Here is a 25,403-nt window from a genome sequence, read left to right as displayed (position 1 = left end):
CATTTGTGTTAACATATTTTCAGTTTGAAATGCCTTCTGGGGCTTAGCAATTGAAATTGTCTTAAGACAAGCAGGATCCTTTTAATCTAACACTTGATAGAATATTAAGTGTTTGGTTTCCATTCCACTGGATTTTCGAATGATTTTGCGTATTAGCTTCGGCCTCCCTGGCTTAACTGATAGTTCTGATCTATGTCAGCAGTTAACTTGTGGTTTATTACATAAGTCTTCTTTTTATTGGCAGAAGTTGCTTCAGGCCTCTTTCTTATTGGCAAGCAGTTCTTACATCTTCTTAAAACTAATGACTAAGGTACAAATTAAATTAAAAAATAAAGTAAACACAAACATTTTAATAGCAGAATGAATTACTAACTTTCTTAAATAATGTATAAAAATTACATAAATTCGCACATACTCCATTGTGAAAAAGTCCAAAAATGTGAGAAAAAAACATAAAAGTCTAAAACATGTCAAAAAATATATTAAATCGTTTTGCGAATTTATTTGAAATAAGGTCGAACAATATTGGCTACTAACCAATCTTCACTAAACTGCAAATGGTCTCCATCCGTATCAAGAAGAACAAGACGATCTCCCATCTCTTTTAAACCAAGTCTATCTTCAATCCATAGAGAGGTTTCATTTAATATCTGAATGACAAGCGATCCAGGTTTATAATATCCAAACCATGAGGATTCTTTAGGCTGTACTGTAGTATCGTTGTTAAATTTGACCAATACTAGTTTTTCAAGGTTTACTAAATTTTTTTTGTAGTCTTGGTTAATGGAAACTTCATTGTTGATATCTGCCAGAAATTTGCTCTTCATTTTGTATCTCTGTTCATCAAGAGGGTCATGCCAGTAGCCTGCCGGTGCCAGAATTCTCTGAACCCAACTAAAAAGAATAAAGAGTGTAAGAAAATAAAATAAGATCCTGAATGTGACTGAAATTCCATGAATTGCAATTCAGGGTTCCCACAAGGGAGAGCCAGAGAGGTAGTTTTCCTAGAGAGGTAGGATATAATTGTCGAAACTTTAAGAAGAAGGGGTTTTTCGCACAACCCTCATTTTCGGGATGAAACCCAGCCCCTCCTGCAACTGAGGTGTTGGTAAAGATCTTCTATTTTATTATAATATGCTTTCAAAATAAAGAGAAAGTTGCCACCCCTAAGGGCCCATTTTAGAAAACTAAGAGGCAGGTTTCTTTGACATAAAAGATATAGTCACCGTGTAAAAATAGAGAAGAGTCAATGAAAATTAGAGCAGCCTAGATCACCTGGAAGAAACATTTTCAAAGAAATTAAACATAAAGAAACATTTCAAAGAAATTCCTGAGGCTTCATGATCGAAAGCTGGACTTTGTTGCAAAGCAATCTTTTTTATGACTGAAAACTCTAACTTTCTGTTCTAAGGAGGGCTCTCCTGATTCTACAGCCGCTAGTTTCAAACGATCATCCCTGGTACATAAAAGATATTTTAGAAAACTAAGAGGCAGTGTTTTTTTGCACAACCCTCATGCTCGGGGTACAACCCAACCCCCTTCCCCAATTGATATGCTAGAAAGCATCTTCTATTTTATTATAAAATATTAAAAAAAGGAGAAAGTTGCCATCCCTAAGGGTCCATTTTAGATAACTTTAGGAGGCAGTTTTTTTTGCACAACGCTCGTGCTCGGAGTAACCCCCCTCCCCCCCACTAATGTGCAGGTAAGGATATGAATACAACTTTCTATTTTATTATAAAATAATTTCAAAATAAAAAGGGGGTTGCCACTCCTAAGGGCCTAAATTGTATGATTAGGCCAATATGTCTCCCAACAAAGTGATTTAAGAATTAGACACCCACCCCTACACGAGATTGATTTAAAGAACCATTGATTCTATTAATTTCAAAGAAATTCCTGAGGCTTCATGATCGAAAGCTGGATTTTGTTGCAAAGCAATCTTTTTTATGACTGAAAACTCTAACTTTCTGTTCTAAGGAGGGCTCTCCTGATTCTACAGCCGCTAGTTTCAAACGATCATCCCTGGTACATAAAAGATATAGTCACCGTGTAAAAATAGAGAAGAGTCAATGAAAATTAGAGCAGCCTAGATCACCTGGAAGAAACATTCTATAATGGTATAGATACCATCACAAAAGATGGTATTTATTTACTTAGTTTTGACATATATAAATAAATTTTAGATTGTGAATGATAGCCCCCAACACCTTGTTTGCCCTTGTCCATTTTTCAGATCAATTTTCAACCGGAGTGCATTGTTATAAAATTGCACAAAACACACAACCCCAAAATCTAAATTATGTGATATTGATGGTATCGATCATTTCACCTTCATACCAAATTCAAGAGGATTGATTTATCATTGCAAAAAATCGTGTAATATTGATTGCATCGATGTTTTTACCTTCGTACCGAATTCACGAGAACTCATTCATCACCGTAATTGCTATTTCAAATGAAAATTTAAATTTTACATTGTTACTTTTATTTAGCATTTTATGTAGATGATTCATGAATGCTAAATAAAGGGGGAGTAAAATAAAGGGGGGTTAAAAAAAGGGGGATGTATACTAAGAAATTAGGGGGATGACTCTGGCCTTCTTAAGTTCTCGTAAGTTCTAAAATAGGCACTTGTACTTCTATTGATATTCGGTGCTTCTGTAACAATCGGTTTGTAATCGTAGCCAATTATGATATTACATTGCCCAGAATAATATGAATTCGTCCGATATATATCTCCTCGCTTTTTGACTCCGGTCAAGAAACAAGGGGTCCGGTCAAAGGGTCTAGATTCCAGAGGAAAAGGGAGGAGTCTGTCATCAGGAATATTTAGTGTTTGATAAGGCTCGGTCCTATATCGTATTATTTCGTCACATTTCATGCGTTTAGCATTTAATGCTAAACTAGTCATTAACGTTGATAAATCTTGCGTTTTATTTTTTTCCCGGGTCGGAGGTGTCCATCCGAAGATATCCCAACTTCCATCCTCCATGGTATCCCATACCAACTTCCATGTGGTATCCTAACTTCCAGAGGTCTGATTAGTCGGCCAGAAAAGTGCTTTACGAAATACCTGGGAATCCTCTTTGATGAGAACCTGTCGTTTCAGTATCACATCCAAGGAGTAGAGCTGAAGCTATCCCGGATTCTTGGAATAATAAAAATACTGAAACTCATCTTGCCACAGAAAACACTCGTCCCTCGGTCCTCAACGCCCTCATAAAGCCCCATTTACAGTACTGTGCAATGATCTGGCAGTCAACTTTCAAATCTCATCTGCAAAACTGAATTCTATTCATAGACAATGCCTTATATTCAATGGAAGAAATGGAGAGTACTTGTCACTAGAGTCGCTGCATCAACTGTCAGACCTTTGTGTTTAAGTTTCTAGCTGGTGAGCTGCCATTTTCATTTAAAACATTATCTCGGCCTATCTCCGACCATCATAATTAGCCTACTCGATCATCATCAAACCTGCACATATCCTCACCCCAACTGCACGATCAGGTGTTGCTCATAATATAACATGTGCAAAGATATGGAATCTGATCTAGGAAGAGCTGAGAGGTAGGAGCTCCCTAGCGTCATTTAAAAAAGAGTAAAAAATCATTTACTGTCATTACAAAAGAAAAGTTAAAGTAGAGTGTGATAAATAATGTAAAGTGTGATAAATAAAAAGTTTAAGATTAAAATATAAATTACTAAAGTATGATATTTTTTTAAATTTATGATGGGGTGGCTTCCCCTGGGGAAAGGAGCAGGAAGGTAATGGTTATTTGTCTTTTTTTTATTATTGAGAGGTAATGTTGTGTCTGGGAGTAAGAGCGGTGAATGTTGAAATGATATTGATTGTGGTTCTCGGCATCCAGAAATGGACTGAGTATTTTTTATTATTTGTGATTTATTTTTTGTCTTTGTAAATAAACTCATTGAATTGAAAAAAAAAACGAATTGAAATTGAAAATCGAAATGAATAGGCATTCGACCTGTTATTGATTAGCAGTTCAAAGTTTCGCCTGGTTACATCTGCAAAGGTTGTTGAAAAGATACTTGTGGGAAATGATCTTCCAATTACCACTAATAAATACGAAAATTTAGTTAGTAAAGCTATATAAAAAATGATCTAAATTGTAGTTCTTTAACAATTAAGCTTGTTCACACGTTGCGCTGGAGTTCCTACGAAACAACCATTATGAGCCAGAGATTAAACATCAGCAAAATACAAGTCTAAAGCATTTTATAACAGTAAATACACATAAATAAATTATAGGAGGGCCGAATCCAGGTGGGAGAGGGGTTACCAGAGTCGAACCAAAGGTCAAGTTGGTCACCGAAAAAAGAAAATCTAAGATTTTGAATAAAATCCCAAAGCAGTATACTTTTTAATTAACCGTATTCCAGTTCAGTGTCACCACACGTATTAATTATAGTTAGTCCATTTCTTCTTGCAGAGATTATTGGCTAGAAAGCTTTAAGCTTTTAATGTGTGAATCTCTTTTCAAAAATGGGAAATAGAAGCCACCAATCCATTCTTAGCTAAAAAGTCACTCCTTAAAATTAAAAAATGATTGTTAAAAATTAACGTCATATATCTGTGTGCGTAGGAAAGAGAGGGAGTTAACCCTCCCCAAGAAAACTCCTTGACAGGCCAAAAAATTCTGAAAGATATTTATAGCCCTTAATTTTAACCAGGTTTCAATTCATAAAAATATATCAAGTCTTTTGTTGTTATCCCGCTATTATTCTTCTAACCTATATTGACTTTTGTTTTCAGTGAGGTTTAATTTTTCTTTTCTTTTGGCGACTAGACAAAAATTTGGCGGAGTCACGCAAAAATTGGGAGGGGGGTCAATGCCCCTTACATCCCTGTATATAACTTAACGAACCAACATAAACTTACTTGGAATAAGCATGGTTGAGAAGCCTTCGTATGTAATCACAGTACTTTTTGCTATCCCCAGGACATTTCGGAAGGCCATAAACCCCTTGATGCTGACCTCCCAGAGTAACCAGAGTTTTCATTGGCGGATCGGAGCATCTCTGTGCCAGGCCCCGCCTACAAAGAGACATAAATTTTATAAACTGTTAACAATAAAAATTTCAGCAAGTTGAAAGTTTTTTGTAAGTATGATTTTTTTCCCTTTTTTTCATGTTTCAACCAATTGTCTCTTAAAAACAGGTGCATTTTACTTGGTTGTACCAAAAAAACGAGGTCCATTGTCCTCGCTTACCAAAAAAAAAAAAAAAAAAAAAAAAAAAAAAAAAAAAAAAAAAAACGGGATATGAGTGCGACAACCAAAAAGGCAATAATTCCTACACCTTCTACCATGGACAAATTATATATGTATACTGAGTGCAAACACTTTTATAAACTCTGAACATATTAATTCAGAACAGAACTACTACTACTAACAACTCCCCGCACCACCAAGCCACCTGAGGCCAACACAGCCACGCACGCTCCTCCTCCATCCCAATCTATTCAAAGCCTCCATCTTTACACCCTCTCAGGAAGTTTAAATATTTCTTTATGACATCCTCCCACCCCAACCGAGGACGACCTGCATTCCGTTTAGCCCTAGAGGGTTGGCCGAAAAGGACAATCTCGGCAATCTGTCATCCTTCATCCGCAAGACGTGTCCTATCCATCTCAACCTTTCTCTCATTATAGCCCTAGAAAGCAGGATTAAACCATACTTTTCGTACAGTATACTGTTTGAAATACGGTCAGTCAGCCGGGTACCCAGAACAATCCATAAGCAATTTCTCTGCAAAACATCTAGCAAATCTTCATCCGCTTTTTGGGGCGCCCATGCTTCAGAATCATATTTGACCACTCTGATCACTGTAACTTCCAAAATTCTAATCTTGGTTTGCAGATTTATCTTCCTATTCTTCTAAACTTTTTTAACTGTAAAAAAACAACCTGAGCCTTGGCTATTCTACTTTTAACATCTTTACTGCCCTCACCGTCTTTACCAATAATACTACCAACGTAAGTGAAGCTGTCCACCTGATCAATCTTTTCGTTACCCAATGTCACCTTTTCATCTTCACTTATTCCTAGCCTTAGTGCCTTAGTCTGCTTAACATTAACTTTCAAACTTTTTCTAGCACCCTAAACTCGCAAAACCTCTAAAAGTTCATTCATTTTGCTCACATATTTCATCTAGGATGCTTAAATGATCAGCATAATCTAAGTCCAGGTCAGTTTTTCCTCCCCATTTGATTCCGTGATCTCTCATTGCGTTTCCTCTGCTCCTTAAGACAAAGTCCATCAAAATGATCCATATAAAGGGAGATAGGACACAGCCATACTGAAGTTCTGTTTTAATACGAGACCAGCTGCTAACCTCATTTCCCACCTTAACCGCAGCAGTGTTATTCTCGTACATAGCACTAATCACTTTAATGTATTTGTCTGGCATACAACACAAGGACAAGATCTTCGCTAAAGCTCTTCTTTCAACAGAATCGAAGGCTTGTTCATTTATTTAGAATGTACACCTTATTTCTTTTTGTGTTTTTTCTTTTCATTTTTTCTTTTGTTTATTTTTGTTTAATTTTTTGTTGTGAGAATTGAGAGATTATATTTAATTGTGATTGGTACATGCCCTATTCGTCACCACAGGTCATTTGAATATTTAATAGATAGTGGTTAGATATGTTGTTCAACCCCTGGGGGCTCGTAGTATAATTGATTTGGAAAATAAGAAGGTAAATTTTTATATTTATTTGAATAAATGTATTAATAGAAATTTGGACTTTGTGGTTCCAGCTTTTGACCCCCCCCCCTGAGGATTCTAAATTTGTTTTTAGTTATGATTTTCAGGATGTTGAGTGTCGGCATGGTGGATCGGAAGATTTTGGGATTTTTCATTTGAATTGTCAGGGTCTAATTACGACATTTGATTTTTCCTAAACTTAATCTTTTCTATGTGTTTGCTTTGACAGACACCTGGTTGAGGGACCACAATTCTGCTCTTTTAGATATACCTGGATATACTTTGTTTACTCGGAACCGGGAGTTACGTCAACACGGGGGTCTTGCGGCTTATTTTCGTGAAGATCTCCATGTTAGAGTCCGAGACGATCAAAGTGAATATAAGGAAATGGCGTGTGAAACACTAGTTTTACAAGCTAAATTGAATAATGTTGATACATATTTAGTAATTGTGTACAGGCCTCCTTCTGGTTCTATTCAAGAATTTTTTGAGAATTTTCATGAACAGCTGGCAAAAGTACAAATTAGTAATAACCCTTGTTTCGTTCTAGGTGACTTTAATATTAACATGCTGGATATGGAGTCTTTAGTGACTTCTCAGTTATTAAATTTGTGTATGTCTTATGGTCTGTTCTCAATGATTAACATCCCAACTAGAGTTTCTAGGACGTCTGCAAAGCTTTTGGATTATATTTTTTTCCAATGCACCTTTTAGATCGCCAAGAGTTCTTGTAAATGTTGAATCTGACCACTTTGGTATTTTTGCACAATTTTAGGTATCTATCCCTAAGAAAGAAACTCCTGAACGGAGTAAAAGAGTTGTAGTTTTTGATCGTAGTGCCCTATTGAAACTAAAAACTAATATGGATCATATTAAATGGGTATCTCTGTTTGGAAAATGAGAGTGATGTAAATACAAAATTTTCACTCTTTTGTAGTAAGCTTTTAGAAATGGTTAAGGAAGTGGGAGTAGTGAAGATTTCGAATGGTCGAAAACATCATGGGAGGAAGCCATGGATAACGCATGACCTTCTTCGAAAAATAAATGTAAGAGACAGACTGTTTAAGTCACAAGCTTTAAAACCTACGGAAGAGAATAAAGAGCGATACCGTGCTTTTCGTAACGGTTTGAATAATCTCTTCCGTGAGGCTAAACAAAAATATTTTAGTATGAAATTTAAGGATGTAAAAGGAAACCCGTTGAAAACTTGGCAAATAATCCGTAATGTTATAGGTCAGCGTTCTAATATTCTACCAACTGAAGTGACTGTTAATGAGGTTATAATTGCAGATGGTACTGGGATATGTAATGAGTTTCTAAATAATTTTTGTTCAGTAGGCATACAACTAGCCGAGATGATTTCCTCGTCTCCAGAAAACCCGCCCTTTGGATCTACTCTACCATCTCCTGCAAATGTATCACTACATCTAAAGATGATTACGTTAGATGAGTTAAGGGATATTATCTATAGCATGAAAAATAGTTCGTCCGGTAGTGACCTAGTGAGCCTAAAAATTCTAAAATGTATTTTCCCTTGTATATCTGGTGTTTTGACATCACTGATTAATGATTGCTTCCGTCAAGGAAGGTTTCCAGATTTAAAAAAAAGCAAGAGTGACACCGGTTTATAAAGGTGGTGATAGAAATGATTTGGGTAATTATCGCCCAATATCAGTCTTGCCAGTTATTTCTCGTCTTATTGAAAAATGTTTTAGTAATCGGTTGACCTATTTTTTAGAGAAGTTTGATTTGTTGAATAATAATCAGTTCGGTTTCAAAAAAGATAGGAAGACAGAGGATGCATTGATATTTTTGACTAGTATAACTAACATAGCTTTAGATGAAGGATTTAAGGTTGGTGCAGTGTTTCTAGACCTACAGAAGGCTTTTGATACAGTTGACCATGGCCTACTCCTGGAAAAATGCGAGGTCTATGGGATCCGAGGTAAAGCTCTTGACCTTGTACGGAGCTTCCTTAGTAACTGGTACCAGTTTGCAGAGATGACTTGTATACATTCAGGCTCCCACCCAGTGGCTAGTGGTGCCCCGCAGGGGTCAGTTCTTGGTCCGATTCTTTTTTTATTGTATATTAATGATATGCCTAATTGTATCCCAAGTTGTTGTTTTAATGTTAGTGATATGGCCAAAAGTCCCTAGAATGAGAAGGTATCATTATTTGCTGATGACAAAGTTGCTGTTAGTACCGCGCAGACAGAAGAATTACTTCAGACATCAATAAATGATGCTATTGAAAAGTTATATTCCTGGTTGAGGGTAAATAGGTTCAAGATTAATCTGGGTAAGATTAATTTTGTTATTTTTTCCTGTTCACCAGATTTTTATCCATGGATTCAGGATATTGTAACATAGCATGGAGCTTTAAAGCGGGTGTGTTCTTATAAGTACCTGGGGGTTTATATTGATGACGTTTTATCATTCAAGCGCCATGTACATTATGTTTGTAAAACTGTGTCTCGTAACTGGGTATAATGAGAAAACTAAAGCATTTTTTTTCCTCCTTTTGTTATGCGCCTTTTTTATTATTTCCTTATCCATCCATATATATTGCATCGTAGTAGCGTTTGGCTTGGAACATTTCTTTCTATTGTTCGGCCAATACGAGTTCTACAAAACAACGCTGTTCGGCTGTTAGATGGCCTACAACCCCGGAATTCGGTACGAAACGCGTATGAGCGTGTAAAGATACTGCCAGCTTCCGGATTACGGGAGTTGTATTCACTTCTATTCATTTTTAGGATTCATAAGGGTATAAACCTCCCGTGTTTTGATAGCTTGGCAAACCTAAGATCTTCTGTCCATGAATATGATCCTAGGTCATCTGTAGAGATTAATATTCCGCTGGTTGTTTCAGCCATATCGATGTTTTCTTTGCTCCACAGGGGGATCAGAAGTTGCAACCATCTTGATCAAAATATAAAAATAAAGGTGATATTTCTTCGTTTAAGATAGTAATTAAAGGGATGCATTTTAGTAAGTATGATTTTTTTTTTTTTTTTTTTTAATAATAATATTGGTAAAATTTGTATGGCTCCTGGGGGTGATGATTATGAATATGATAGTAAATTTAATGAAAATGTTAAGGTGTAAGGTTTGTGGTGCTGTTTGGGGACTGTAATATAAATAGTTTTTTTTTTTTTGTTTTGTTATTTTAGTGTATTTTTGCCATCCCCTTGGAAAAGTTTAATTATTTGGGTGGCCGTTAAACTTATTTTAAATTGTTTGTTTCTTTAGAATAAATCTCTCTCTCTCTCTCTCTCTCTCATAATCCATAAAACTAAGGACCAAAAGTGTTTGATAACTATAGCACTCCTGAACTATAAACCTAAGAGGAACAATTTGGTCAACGCATCCTCTACCTTTTCTAAAACCGCACTGTTCTTCTCTTATAACTTTGTCTACAGCATCTCTCAGTCTAAAATGTATCATTTTACTAAGTAATTTGCTACCAACAGAGACCAGGCCAATGCCTCGATAATTACCAGACTCGCTCTTATCACCTTTCTTATACAGTGGTTTAGTTAAGGTTTTCCTAAAATCGCTAGGTATTCTCCCTTTTCCAAAATCATATTCATAATCTTCAGTAACTTATTTCTAACCTCAGAGCCACCATATTCAAGAAACTCATTTACTACGCCTCAGCACCTGGAGCCCTATTATTTTTTAATTCTTTAAGTACTGTCACAAATTCTTCCTCACAAAACAAATCTTCCTTCATATCCAAGATATCACAAACTTTTTCATTTTCTTCTGTATCTTTTCCTGCAACTCTATCTCGGTTTAGCACATTCTCAAAATGTTCTGCCCATCTCTCTTTAACTCTTTCCTTATCACTAATAGTGGCCCCGTTTCTATCTGTAACAGGGACAAGTCCAAATTGACAACCCCTCTCAATTTATTAACATGCCAGAACAACATTTTACTATTATGACGTCTAGCTGTATCTTCAAGATCCTCCACAATTTTATCCATGGCCTCCACTTCACACCTCCTTAGTTCATATTTTAATGCTTTCTCCACTTTCTTTACATTCCGTTTGTTTTCCTATGATCTATCAATCAGATAATTCTAGTACAGGCCTCTTCTGCTGTCTATCAAACATAAAGCCTTTTCATTGATATTCCTAGCTGCGATCTTATCTTTCTTCCCTAAGACACCATCAGCAACTTCACAAATTGCTTTCCTAAAATTATTTCATCCATCTTCCACATTGCTAAATTTTAAACTCTCGAGTTTAATATTCAACTGTTCCTGGAAATTTTCTTTCAAATTCTCATTTTAGTGTCTACCAACATCATAATTTCCCGGTAGGTAGTTAAGCTTCCGAAATTTCTGCTTTAAATTAACCCTAGATAGAGAAAATAGTGCAGCCTCATTAACACACAAATAAATTCATTGAAAAAATTAATTCTGTTCAAAGAGTGCATACCCTTTTTGTTTATTTTGAAGGTCTTAATTTAGAAGAGTAAATAGAGAAAGTTCACAGCTTCAAAGATAAATCACATCTGTTCACAAGTTACACAACCTTAAAACTCTGAAAATCTAGTTAGAACAATAAATGGAGAAACGGTGAAACATGGATATATTTATAGATTTCATCATTCGGTAAATCCAAATTTATTCCAAATGCAAAAGAAAGTGACTTACCCTGAATACTCTACTGAGTCACTTACTACTTAATTACTCTACCTGACTTACCCTCCTTAATTCCTGTCATGGAATTCAGGGTCAATTGTAAAAACCAATACATATATGATATTTTTCATTATTCCCAAATATTAAGTGAGCGAAAACAGTCATAAACAAAACATAAAACATGGAAAGCCGAGATATTTAAGTTAATAAAAGAGCACAAAAAATTGCGACGAAACATTAAACTAGATATCTAGTTTAGACTAGATATCTATTCGATATCATTAAACTAGATATTCGTACTGAATAGGAACTAGACTAAAGACAAAATTCTTTCTTATGAAATCTTGATTCGACAAAGTTGGTGTAGACTAGATATCTATTCAGATATCATTAAACTAGATATTAGTACTGAATAGGAACTAGACTAAAGAAAAAATTCTTTCTTATGAAATCTTGATTCGAAAAAGTTGGTATAAATAGCTCGATTTTTTGTATGGTTACGGAAGATACTGAGGATTCTTGTAGAAAAAAAAGTGCTTCCCGTTTCGTCTGCTCACTCTAGGCTGAAACAATTTGTATGCATTAATAGTAGTAGTAATAATATATTATTATAAAAAAAACAGAAAAAAAATAATCGGTAGCACATCAAAAGCGTCTCTTGGGAGTGTGTGCTACTAAAAAAAAAAAGAAAAAAATCGATAACAACTGGGAGAGTAAAACCGTTTACCGAAAGAAAAATACTTACATAAATATTTCATACACAATAAAAGTACATAACGTCATAATCCCGAAGCAAAAATATTTATACATTTGATGTCAATTTCAATTCCATCAATCTCAATCTGCTTCGAAAGTATACTTACCAAGCAACCTCACACAACTCAGATTTAAATTAACTAATAGGCAAGTTGTCGAGTTGATTCACAGGAAGAGAAACCAAATAATTAGGATAATTGTAAAAGGTGGTATCTACGGGTTGTCCCGTTAAGGCTTCCATGTTATTTAAGAACATGAGAACCATTGAGAGGACATAGAATATTTTAATGCTTATCTTTCTATTTGTCTTGGCTCTTCTATCTGTCTATTTGTCTTGGCTATCTATCTTGGCTTTTCTCTTTCTATCTACAATTAGCCATGTCTTGATGCAACCTACTGCAAAATACTTGATAATTTAATTCAAAATCAAGACAGATACTCTAAGGTCTAAAGCCAAGACAGATACTATTTTGAAGATAAAGATGGTTTTAAACGATTGCTTGCCTGCTATTTCAAGCAAATTAATGGTCCTATGTCAATACTAAACTCTTGGTCAACCTTCTTAAGACCATAGGCGGGCGTGCCTTGTTTGCCTCTCATTCCAGACAATCTAAAGGCCCTAAGTCAATTTTATATTATTGGTCAACATGCCTGAGACTCTAGGCAGAAGTGCCTTTCCAAAAACTAACAAACAAGTATGTGCCCAATAAGAGTCATATTTACTCCCCCCATTTACCCGTGCACCCATTTAAACATTTGCCATCTCAATTACTTGGACCATCTGTCTTGTCTTGGCTTTTCTCTTCCTATCTACAATTATCCATGTCTTGATGCAAACTACTGTAAAATACTTGATAATTTGAATTCAAAATTAACAGACCCGGTCGAGGCCTTCAGCCTCGACCTCGTCAATTTTAAGTTCTTGGTCAAAATGCCTGAGACTCTAGGCAGGCGTCTTACTCACTTACTTGACTTAAGGCTCCTGCTGGTGGCCCAGCGTATAGAGAGATGAGACTCTTTGCTTCCATTCCGAACGGTCCTGCGCAAGCTAGAAAAGTGACATGACGCCACCTTTTCGTGCCGCATATTCTAGCTCTTCAGCTTTTTTATCAACAAATTGTTGTTTACCACGGTGAATAATATTATTTATAATCCCGTTTAGCCGTCTGTTGGAGGGCATATATCTGGCCCACTGCATTTTTTGGGACTATTCAATGATACTTAGCGCTTTTTGTGACAACCCGTAAATTTTTGACTATAAGATATAACTAAAAGTTCTAGTAGCAACCTATAAAACACCCTTATTTTGACTCTGTCAGGACGTGATAAGATGAACCATTAAACTTAAGCATTCAAAACTATTCTGACTTTCAACAGAGTATTGTTGATAGAGTGCCTCAGTTTTTAACTTCTGGGTGTCTAATTTTGCCTGGCACCATTCGGAAGGCTGGGCTTTAAGACGCAGGCGGAAGTTCGCAGCAACTAATGAATAGTCTGTATTCCCTATCTCAGCGCCACGATATGTTCTACAATTCGTAAGTGATGAGCGCCATCTTTGGTTGACTATGAAATAGTCAATCATCTTCCGCGTTCGCCCATCGTTGCTATACCATGTTGGCTTATAGATGTCTTTCCTGTGAAACAGGTTGTTGACAATGACCAATTCGTGCATAGCGCAAAGCTGGAGGAACCGGGTCCCATTTTCATTCAAAGAGTCAGGGGTAACCGGTCCAACTACAGATTTAAAACCTCCACTGGGATTTGATACAGTTGCATTGAAATCGCCCACCACAGGCAAAACATCGTGAGGGGAAATCCAGGATAGAGCAGATGTCAGAGCTGAGTAGAACTTGTCTTTTTTGTCCTCTGGGGAGACATTTGTTGGTGCGTACCACACAATAACCGACATGTTCCCAAGCTTGTGGTTGAAGCGGGCAGTGAGTAGTCTATCCGAATAGTGGGTTGTGGGATATGAGGCATTTCTTTGCATTCTTGTTTAGAAGCAGGCCTACACCGCTCCTTCTACCGGAGGTTTGCCGTGGCCAAATCATTCTTCATCGTCTGTTCCCGTCAAATGTGTTTCTGTCATTCCAAGTATGTCAATCCCACATCTTAACATCTCTAACCCTACAAGGTCATTGGATCCCGGCTTATTCATCGTTAAAACATTCCAGGTGGCTATTCTTAACCCACCTTGGTCGGCAAGGTTCAAAGGATATCCAGAGGCGTGCCGAGGTTGTAATAAATTAAAACCAATAAGATCCGAGGCTTGAGTTTCATTTCTTTTCATTGTAATTATTTCCAAAAACATTGCGTGTCTTTCCAAAAACTAACAAACAAGTATGTGTCCAATAAGAGAGTCATACTTACTCCCGCCATTTACCCGTGCCGCAGCCATTTAAACATTTGCATCTCAATTACTTGGAAATATCTGTCTTGGCTTTTCTCTTTCTATCTACAATTAGCCATGTCTTGATGCAATCTACTGCAAAATACTTGGTAATTTCAATTCAAAATAAACGGACCGAAAATAAAAAGACTTATTTCACCATTCTGGTCAACATCCGAATATTTTACGCCTCCGCTATCTGAAATTACAAGACTCCACTTTCCTTTTTATTTCGTTCATATCATTCCTTTTATTTCGAAGTTGCAAAATTCCAAATCAGAATTCTTGTTTTGACATTGTAAGATCTATATAGCTTTTACGAATTAAGAAAGAAGGTCAGTTTCTCTCTGTTTTTGGTGGATGATAGTGCATTCGAAATTGCTTGTGATTACTTAATTTTATTCCACTAGTTCTAACAGAACTTTGTACTTACTACTTATAAATGTTGCACGGTCATGTCCCATCCAGGCTCATCGTGACATCCAGCAGACGAGGACATGTCTCTTTCCAGAGGTGTCACTCGAGGGTGGCAGACTCTATGATCTCCAGCCAGTGACGATCCCAACAAAAAACATATTTTCTGAACCATCCGATTGGCTCCAGAACAAAATTCACTGTCGTGATCCAAGTCTTCTTTTGGCTTCCTGATCTACTCTTCCATGCCGGTAGTGGTAGACATTTGAGGCACCTCTTGCTTATATGGTCATCTGGTCTGTGCATTCCGTGACCAAAACATCTTAGTCTTCTCTGCTACAAACGCTAGTCTGACAAGTTAACTCCTCAGTCTCCCTAAATTCCAATTATAAAGTTTTACAGACTTCTGCAACTACAGAAGAAACAGCTTATTACACTGGTGGAAGCAACTTCCTCTCTATGAAAGGATAATCTGTCAAAAAATCTTGAGCTTGTAGCTCCTTTACTCTATATAAACCCTGTCTAACAAGTTAACTCCTCAGACTCCCTAAATTCATTTTATAGAGTTTAATGGAGTTCTTAAAATATAACAAAAATAGATCATTACACTGGTGGAAGCAAGCTCTTCTCCGTGAAGGGATAAGCTGTCTAAAAAACCCCTGAGCTTGTAGCTCTTTTAGCCCATATAAACCCTAATCTGACAAGTTAACCCCTCAGACTCCCTAAATTCAAATTATGGAATTTTATGGAGTTCTGCAAATACAGCAGAAACAGCTCATTACACTGGTGGAAGCGAGTTCCTCTCCATGAAGGGATAAGCTGTCGAAAAAACCTCGAGCTTGTAGCTCTTGTACTCCATATAAATCTTAGTCTGACAAGTAAACCCCTCAGACTTCCTAAATTCAAATTATAGGATTTTATGGAGTTCTGCAAATACAGCAGAAACAGATCATTACGCTGGTGGAATCAAGTTCCTCTCCATGAAGAGATAAGCTGTCGCAAAATCCCTTAGCTTGTAGCTCTTTTACCCCATACAAGCCCTAGTCTGACAAGTTAACGCCTCAGACTCCCTAAATTCAAATTACAGAATTTTATGGAGTTCTGCAAATACAGCACGAACAGCTCATTACACTGGTGGAAGCAAGTTCCTCTCCGTGAAGGGATAAGCTGTCGAAAAAAACCTTTCTCACTTGATAGTATTTTGACCCTTTTTGGCTGAAATTTTTGTTTTGCGCAGCAAAATAGCAGAAGGCACCACTGAGCTGTACGGTGCTGACTTTTGATATTTGTACAAGAACAATAATTAATTTCAATTTTCAGTTGCTTAAGGCTACTGAAATAATTGTACAATTTGACAGAAGAGAAGATAGTGTTTGATAATCCTAAGTCAAAAGAATATCTTAGAATTCTCACTCGATAGTATTTTTACCCTTTTTGGCTGTTATTGTTGCTTTGTACAACAAAATGACAGAAAGTACCGCTTTGTTGAAGGGTGCAGCCTTTTGCTATTTAAATAGAGCACTAGGACAAGAAAAAAAATCCGTTCTTGTTTTCCTTAAGGCTTTTGAAATAATTCTACAATTGAAAAGAAGAGGAAATGTTGACGAATTTTACACTAAGTGATTGACATAACAATCTGGGAGAGAGTGACAACAGAAAATCCTGAAATGGTTCTGTAGTGCTGGTCAATGATGTGGAGGAACAGCAACTGACGTCTTCCATAGAAATTCAGCAAAGTTCATTTCTTTTCATTTCCTAGGGAGGAATTTAAAAAAAATATTTCGAATTCTTTACAGAAAGGAGTACGTACTCTACAAAAGAGTACGCACTCCTTCCTTAATAGAACCGATAACATCGGCTAATAATATGGATGGTTTAGCATTACAGTCCTCAGGGAAGCCTATAATACATCCTCATCTTTCAAGAAGATTCAGCAAGGAAATATATGCCTATGAAGTTTTTTTAACACATTTTTACAGACGGTCATTTTTGTTGACAAGCATAGCAAAGGAACAATTTGAGACGAAAGAGAAGCTCAAACTGCAGTATGGTTACTATAGATACTATACTATATGCCTACTATACTATATGACTACTATACTATATAGCTACTATACTATATGGCTATTAGAGGCTATATTATGGCAATAGTCTTTAACTCTAAGTCCCCCTGCATCATGCAAACCCACAAAAAAAAAAAAAAGCTGTATTGTTTTTGTGTATGTAATGTATGGTTTACTTGTTGATTCCTTTGTTTTGCTGTTTTGTGATTTTTTTTTTTAGTTTTTTCTCGTTGTTATTTTGCTCCGTATCATTTTTGTTAATTCGACGGGTATTCAATAAATTCAAATAATTCCTCATTGTAATAAATGCTAGAATTAAACTCTAGCCAAAGTCCGACTAAAGTCGATAAATAGATTAGTTGTCAATTGCTCCAACTCTTTCTAATGCAGTAAGTTCAAATTGGTAAAATTTAAATCTTGGTAAAAATACAGCTCCTAGTAGTACTCGCCTCCTTCTCGGAAAAATATCCTTACTGTGTTCCCGATCCCTTTTCATCTCTCCCCTTTTGTGGAGAAAAGCATATGAGTGGAATCGATTATATTAAACTTAATTTATTTCCATAATATGTGGGGTGCTGCCACCCTGAAGCACATATATTACAGACTTAGTCCAAAACTATTCCCTAGAGTGAAAGGAGAATGGTGATCGAATTCTACCCTCCTCGCCCACTCTTCCTCCTCCCCCCACTCTTCTTACTTTTATATTTATCTGAAGGTTCACTGAAAATTAGAAAATATAGGAATACAAATGAAATTTTGAAAATTCGAGCCCCCCCCCCCCATCCAACCTCAAAAAGATCCAATGGTCCTCCTCCATTATAGCTGTGTCGTACTTACACACCACTTTACATAATTTTCTAAACTACGACGATAGGCACGAATGCGCCACCGCAAACTATTATGGCACTCAAACAGGGGGGACTGGCATGTGGGTTTTATCATTCTCACTTCGATCAAGGCCGCTGACCATCTGGGCAAGACTAAAAAGACCAACACTACAGAAAAATAGAAAATGAAACAAGAAAAATTTTGCTCACGAGCCATTGAAGTACTCACAAAAATTGGCCACCCTGTGAAAATCCGAGTCCGTGATAACCGCCTTTTAGGTTATCGTCACTCCTGAGCTGCTCACAAGCTATCTCTATTTGCTTGTTTGGAGGCATGAAATAGCCATTCTCAGAATCCTGAAAAACATTAAATGTAAATCATTGAGTTCAAAATGAAACCACGCACCATGGGTGAAATAACTAAGGAGAATATATTTTGTCATTTCACTAGTTTTGAATAAGTTTTTGATATTTTTTTGGGATAATTTTGAAACCAGATTTATAATTGTGATTTTCCAAGTAAGTGAATATTTTTTTCCAGTTAAGAAGAGCCATATTCTAGGAACCAGGTGTGTATTGGATGCGCACACGCTGATTGCGTGATTTTTAGCCGCGCAGCGTTGCCATTCTTGTTTGTGAGTTTGGTTTTCGGGCGCGAAAAAAAGGTTAAAATCGGTGTGTGAATATGTGTATGTTTGTTCTGAATTCGTGAAGTCACGTGGACTGCGCGGGTCACTTGGGACCAAGCAGAAGAGGGGAGGGAACCTGTCGAAAACGCGGTATTGGTACCTGCCGGTTACTTAGTCTTAAATTGCTGGGAATAGGTGAGTAGGTCTCGCCGCGTCCCTTGCTCCCGGCGATCTCTTGCTCCTTAGCTTTCTCTAATGTTTCCTCGATGAAGATCGTGGCGAGAGTGCCTTGAAAAAGCCGCCTCCGCCTTCTTAGTTTAGCTAGGCCAGTTCTCAATATAACCGGATTCCTGCATTGATAGTGAAAGTAACCAAAGACTTGCAGTTCCTGACTTTACTTAGTGCAATCATCATGCAAATTAAATACGAAAAACCGGCTCTAATGAAGATTCAATCACTGGATTTAACAGTGGCACCATCTACCTTTTGTAACTTGTGGCTATTTGGACTCTTAAAGAAACCACCAGTGCGCACTGAGATAGCTCGCTACTTAGAGCCACCAGAGTGCTCTCGCTTATCGGACTGCTTGTATAAGCGAACCCACCGTGGCAAATGAGGAGGAAAAAGGAAACGCCAAATGAGAATCCCGGTGCATATCTCCCGCAGGAGAAAGACAAAGGACCGGCTGACAACGACGAGTAACCTAGTCGTAATCCGTTGCGCTCCTCCTCACGATACTCCACCCCTACTTGTTCCCTGGTTTATAGAGAATGTTAACTGCAGTGCTTCGGAATCTACTCCTCCAAATTTGCGTCCGGAGCGATTCTCAGCAAAATACAAACTTCCGAATATGCTAATGTGTAACGCTCGATCTTTGAACAATAAAATGGACAGGCTGGAGGTGTTAATTAAGCAGAATAACGCACCAATTGCAATTATCAGCGAGTGTTGGGACATTATTGGGGAGACTGCACGTATTGAAGGTTACAGAAACTACCTCAACACTTGACGTAACCGAGGCATTGACCGTCGCGGGGGTGGTGTAGGACTCTATATACGTGACGACCTACCATCAAAACTGTTAAGTAGCCCCAATGATTCGAGCCATGAGATTGTGTGGGTGGAGTGCAGACCGGTGCATCTGTCACGAAGATTCTCCTGCTTAATAGTTGCGTCAGTGTACTATCCAGAAAGCGCTGGGAACAGAAAAGAACTTATTGAGCACATACAAGTGTTCGTCGACAGAATGCACCACAAGTACACTTCCCCTGCATTTGTGATTGCTGGCAATTTCACTCAGACCAATCGTCAGTGGGTCTCAAACGTTTTGGATATGAAACAAGTAGTGAAAATTCCGACTCACCAAAGTGGCAGTACTCTTGACATGATCTTTACGAACTTAGCAGATCTTTACAACGCTCCCTGATCTCTAGGTCCCCTTCAGAATTCTGACCATTTTATAATTTTCTGGGAAGCACAAGCAAGTATCCCACGACCGAAACGAACAAAAACCACAATTCGGCCCATTACGAGGTCTTCAATAGCTCAATTCGGTCGCTGGATTGGTACTTACGATTTTGAGGACATTTATGCAGAGGCCGACATTAATATCAAAGTCAGCAGACTGAACAGCCTTCGGTTGGAAAAATTCCACGATTTTTTTCCAATAGAAGTTATTACAGTTTGTGACACTGACAAACCATGGATCACCCGCGAACTCAAGCAGAAGATAAAAACTCGCTGTAGTCTCCACAAAGCTGGAGATCAAGCGGCTGCAGCCAGTTTGCGTAACAGAATTGTGAAGTTAAACCGACTAGCCCCAAAGACAGTATGTAAAAGAGAAAATAACGCCATTATTGCACTCTGACTCTCATAAATGGCACTCCTCGGTCAAAACCCTTGCAGGGAAATCCACGCCAAAGGACCTGAGACTACTCAAAGATGACGGCACACTGACATCAGCTACTGAAGTGAACAATTTTTTCTCCGGCATATGCACCACATACCCATCAATCACAAACTCAGAAATTGAGAGTATCATTGCTGACACCGGGACTGATGAGATATGTGAAATATCCGAATATACCGTCTTTAAGGAGCTTCAGAAACTGAATGTAAACTGTGCATCTTACCCTGGTGAACTCCCTGTCAAGTTGTTAAGCAAGTTTTCCATCTTTCTTGCAAAGCCACTCAGCTCTATTATTAACCAGTGTTTTCGCGAACAAGTGTTCCCCAGTGTTTGGAAGAGAGCTTATGTGCGCGTCATTCCAAAAGTGAAAAACCCGAGATCTCGCGACCAACTCCACCCAATTTCCATAGTTCCGAACCTCTCTAAGGTAGCAGAATCATTTATATATCGTGAACTTATGTCACAAGTCCAGGGCTCTCTTGATCCATACCAATACGGGTGCTTGAAAGGTAGTAGTACAACTGTTTATCTTGTGCGTCTGTATCACCTTATTGTTGAATGGCTTGACCAAGGAGGCACAATTGTAGATCTCCTCCTAGCCGACTATAGAAAAGCATTCGACTTGATACGCCATTATACTACAGTGAACAATCTGAAGGTTATGGGAGCTTGCAGACATATTTTCTTATTAAAAATAGATTTCTTACGCGACCGACTACAGAGTGTATATGGTCTCTACCCGGGTGATACTGATTCGGAATGGTCTGAGCTTACGTGTGGTGCCCCACAAGGCACTAAACTCGCTGCCTTGTTGTTCTTGGCAGTGATCAACTTCGTCCTGGCTGATTTTGACGAACGGTTCAAATTCGTAGATGACCTTTCCACCCTCTTAAAATACCTCATTGAGAAGTCTCTAACCGTTCCCCAGTTCAGTGAATCATTTATCGTCAACTTTAGAGACCAGTGTTCTGAAAACAGCCTCCAAATCAATGAAACGAAAACCAAAATTCTTCGATTTAACCCTCTCAAAAGGAATTTTCAGTGCCCCCCTCCTCCATACCAAAGTGCATCGTCGGCAGTTATTCTTGGTGTTACGTTCAGCGTTGACTGTTCGTTTAGCCTCCACGTCCAAGGGGTAGTGAAAAAGGCGAACTGTGCCATGCGTACCCTTTTACTGATGCGAAGATTTGGTTTTTCAGTGCCGCAAATGGAAACAGCCTACCTGACATATATTCGCCCGATATTAGAGTATGCGTGCCCTGTATGGGGTCCACAGGTTCAGAACACTGCCTATATGAGCGAAGTACTCGAATCAGTCCAGAAAAGAGCGGTGAAGGCCATACTGTCTGATCAGTACACCGATTACGAATCAGCACTGTCTCTACTAAATTTGCCGTCACTCCACGATTGCCGTTTTCAACTTATCTGTAAATTTGGCCAGTTTCTTCTGACAAGTGATAAACACAGAAATATATTACCCCCAATGCTGACAAAAAAAGTTACTACAAGATCAAAAGCAACAAAGCTAGCCCAGCCCAAGTGTCGCACTAATCGCTTCAGCAATTTGTTTGTGCCTTTTTATGTTTCTGTCTACAATAAACGACATGTGTATTAATTTTTTTGTGTCTTTGTTCACTTTGTAAATAATAGCGCGATTTAGTCGGGATTTAAACCCTGACTACGAAAGCTTTTATGTTAATAAATGATTCTGATTACTTAAATTTTCTTTTTTATTTCAGCGTCAATGAACTTAGACGAATCTTGATTTTGTACTTTCACAAGCAAATTTCTTAAAGTCTCATCTGAACTGGCTTGGAGACTTATCTTAATTAGTAGGTAACAGTAGCGTATCCAGGAGGGGGCCAGAGGGGCCCGCCCCCCCCCCCGAAATTTCTTTTCTTCTTTTTTTAAGTGCCAATATAGTAAGTTCCGAAATATTCACGCTTTTAAGTTATTTACAACACCTGTTCTTTTCTTAATTTTTTGTTAAATGGCTATCCATTTCTCCGGCAAGCTTATATCATTATTTTATCATCAAACGTGCAATCGCCTCCTGTAATCACACAAGATGTCAAGAAATTTTTCTCACTATTTAACCCTCGGAGCTATAAGCACTAGCTTCTCTGCAATGAAGGAATTGCAATAAGGAATCAGACTAAGAGGCGATAGTTCATTCAAACGGTGCTATAATTCCTGTGTAAGCTAAGCATTGAAACAGAAAGGTCGCGTGAGAGGAAAGAAAGAAAATGAAGCGACGCCAGCCCAGCATTAAGCATTTCTTAAAGCTTGCAAAAACCAGCAATGACGGTAAGGAGTTTACTACTATTCTGACAATAGTTTGCATTTAGTGGGTTTTGAAGCACGCATGTGTCACTTGTAATTAAATGCAATTCCCAATTTAGATTGAAGACGACCAAATCTAAATTTGGAAATCTTCTCGTAAGAATTTTTCTTAGCTATGATCAATTAAAGGAAACAGTAAAAATGATCATTATTTGGGCGGGATCAAACTTTTTTGAAAATTAATCTTTTTCTAGAGCCCAAAATGGGATTATTATAGTTCATTCATTTTATATTCTATTTCTTGTGTAACTATGAGCATGATTAATGTTGGAATACCTTCATATTCTCGTATTTCCAGAAACAAAAAGTAGAATCCCGCAAAAACGGTAATTTTACCGTGTGAATTGATCATTTAGAGCCTTTCCAGAATTTTTAGCCGTGTCTCTAAAATTCAGTACTTTTGAAGGGAGGTGGGCAAACTTTGACCTACCAAACAAGTCATGTACGCAAAATGATTTAATTAACAAAAGTTAATTGTTTTCAGTTTTTACGAGTTTTACGAGGAAAACGAGTTTTTGCGACCATTAGTAAAATCGGGAGAAAAAATGTTCCGATTATGATTTAATTACCAAAATTGATGTTTGTCCAGGAACAGCGAGATAAGTAATAAAATGAGTAATTTAACGATTCTAGGGCAATCTTTGAAGCCTTGGAACAGTCGGGTAGAGAGCATTTTCTTGGTACTTTAATGTTAAGGTCACACTACATGATGCTCCAACCGAGGGGGGAATAACTGACCGTCGCAGGTGTCCCTTCCTTCGTGCCTCCGGCTGCGCCTCCGTGCCTCCGGCACACCTGAAACAGCGTGTAACTGGAAGCGAAGGAACACAGTTTTATCTTTGGCTTATGGATAGCGTACAGCACGTTTTTTACAACGGCAAACTTTCTCCTCTTGAGAGGTTATCTTTACTTGGTCGTGTTGTTTACTGCGTTCGACATTGGAGATCCTGGGTCCTAAAAACTGGACATTATGCTTTGAATGAGAATATTATTGCCACAAACCTTTACCATTGCCTAGAGATAAATATGCATTCGCTAGTGCTTCTCATTCGTCGATTCAAACGGCTTGGGCTCGAACGTCTTTTCAAACTCTCCAACATGAATAGCCAATCGGTGTGAAGATTTTTTAGGAAGATGCGGTCTCAAACCAGCACTTACAGTACTGTAATAAACTTTTCGTTCCTCAAACTTCTACATCGAATTCGTCGATATGAAAGTATAATGGATTTTGAAGCTCAATATTATAATGAACAGTTTTCCTTGCCCAAGGCCAAGTGAGTTAGATCCCTTGGTGTTGTGTCTGTTGGTTACGATTTTTCTTTGCTCGGGGATGATGAAATCAAGCTCGAGTTAGGGTGAGCTCGTATTGAAAGCCGGCAAATAATGACAGCCTTGATACCCGACGACGTACTTTCTGCTTTCGGTCACCGAGTACCGAATGTTCGTCTTTCTGTACTTCACGATAGTGACTCAGACGATGACTCAGAGCAAAATACTCTGTCCGGTAAGCAGGAAAAGGCTTGCGCGACTGACACTGAATCGGGCACGGAAAGTGACGGCATCTTTGAAGATTTGCCAGTGATTGCTCACTGTGTGAAACACCAAGTTGAGAAAAATTGGGTTAGTGAGCCTGTGACGAACATGAAGAATTCTAGGTTTTGTCTTATCAAGACTTCTGACGGCTCCATAATACCAATAAAAAAATCCACGCTGTTGTGGCTTCTGAGGGAAAGCTCTGAGAAGCTGAGTAGTGACCGATTAAAACGGGTGATGGTCCAGGGCCGACGAGTAGGACTACATGAGTCGCCACAAACCAATGCAGAGGTCGGTGTGGAATCGGACAATAAATATCTGAGAAACTAGTTATTTTTTAGTTGGTTGCTTTACTTAGCGCTTTTTACTAATAACTCGGTAGTAACAGTTTTCTGACTGTTGCTTTACAGTTTTCTATTCATTGCGTTCAGCTTAAACATGGAGACATTTGTGAGGGTTGGTTTTGATGGGGCCAGCAACATGTCAGGCTGCTATTCTGGTGCACAGGCAGAAATTAGGAAAAAATATCCGCATGGGATCTACACCCACTGTGCATCGCACAGCTTAAATTTGGCTTTATGTAAAACTATTAGGGTAGGACTTGTTAGGTCAACCTTTGCTACTATACAGCGGATTATATCATTTTTATCATCTTCACCAAAAAGAACGAATATGTTTGTAGAAGGGTCGCTATCGTTTGTCCTGATAGTCCCGTGAGAAAGCTTGTGAAGTTGTGCGAAACGAGATGGGTGGAGCGTCACGATTGCATTTTAGTTTTTATGTCTTTGTATTGTGCGATTATTTCCGTGCTTGAGGAAATAGTTGGTAGCATACGGTGCGATTTTGTTATAGTAAACTATTATTGATTATGTTATAGTAAACCGAAGACTGGCAGGATCAATACAAGATACTAGGGTATATAGGAGTGCTGTTATTGATGTTAAAAGTAAAGATCACCATCTAGTAGTGTCAAGGGTTAATGTAAAGCTGAAATATCGGAAGGTAACTACCTCCCGGGAAGTTATGATGTTATTAGACTCCAGGATGAGAATTTGAGAGAAACTTTCCAGGAACAGTTGAATACTAGACTTGAAAGTTTAAAATTTCATAATGTGGAAGATGGTTGGAATAATTTTAGAAAAATAATTTGTGAAGTTGC

General features: G+C 37.9%; 2 protein-coding genes across 2 annotated transcripts in view; one reads left to right on the top strand and one right to left on the bottom strand.

Annotated features, from left to right (window-relative positions):
* Positions 1 to 361: 361 nt before the first annotated feature.
* Positions 362 to 25,403, bottom strand: part of LOC148948161 (palmitoyl-protein thioesterase 1-like) — a 635,005-nt gene continuing 609,963 nt past the window's right edge. Inside the window, exons 3-5 of the mRNA XM_089095721.1 lie at positions 18,060 to 18,187; positions 4,904 to 5,059; positions 362 to 894 (exon numbers count right to left, since the gene is read on the bottom strand). Coding sequence (XP_088951847.1) covers positions 501 to 894; positions 4,904 to 5,059; positions 18,060 to 18,187 — 678 coding nt within the window. The 3' untranslated portion in view covers positions 362 to 500. The remainder of the gene's footprint in view (positions 895 to 4,903; positions 5,060 to 18,059; positions 18,188 to 25,403) is intronic.
* Positions 19,706 to 22,006, top strand: LOC148948170 (uncharacterized). Its single transcript, XM_089095766.1, has 2 exons — positions 19,706 to 19,832; positions 20,365 to 22,006. Exons 1-2 carry the CDS (start codon positions 19,706 to 19,708, stop codon positions 21,981 to 21,983), a joined length of 1,746 nt encoding a protein of 581 aa, XP_088951892.1. The 3' UTR covers positions 21,984 to 22,006.

The sequence above is a fragment of the Artemia sp. Qi Xiang Cuo genome, chromosome 10 (assembly GCF_049724085.1).
Source record: "Artemia sp. Qi Xiang Cuo chromosome 10, ASM4972408v1, whole genome shotgun sequence".
NCBI lineage: Eukaryota > Metazoa > Arthropoda > Branchiopoda > Anostraca > Artemiidae > Artemia > Artemia sp. Qi Xiang Cuo.
This window is presented reverse-complemented; position numbering and strand designations above follow the sequence as displayed.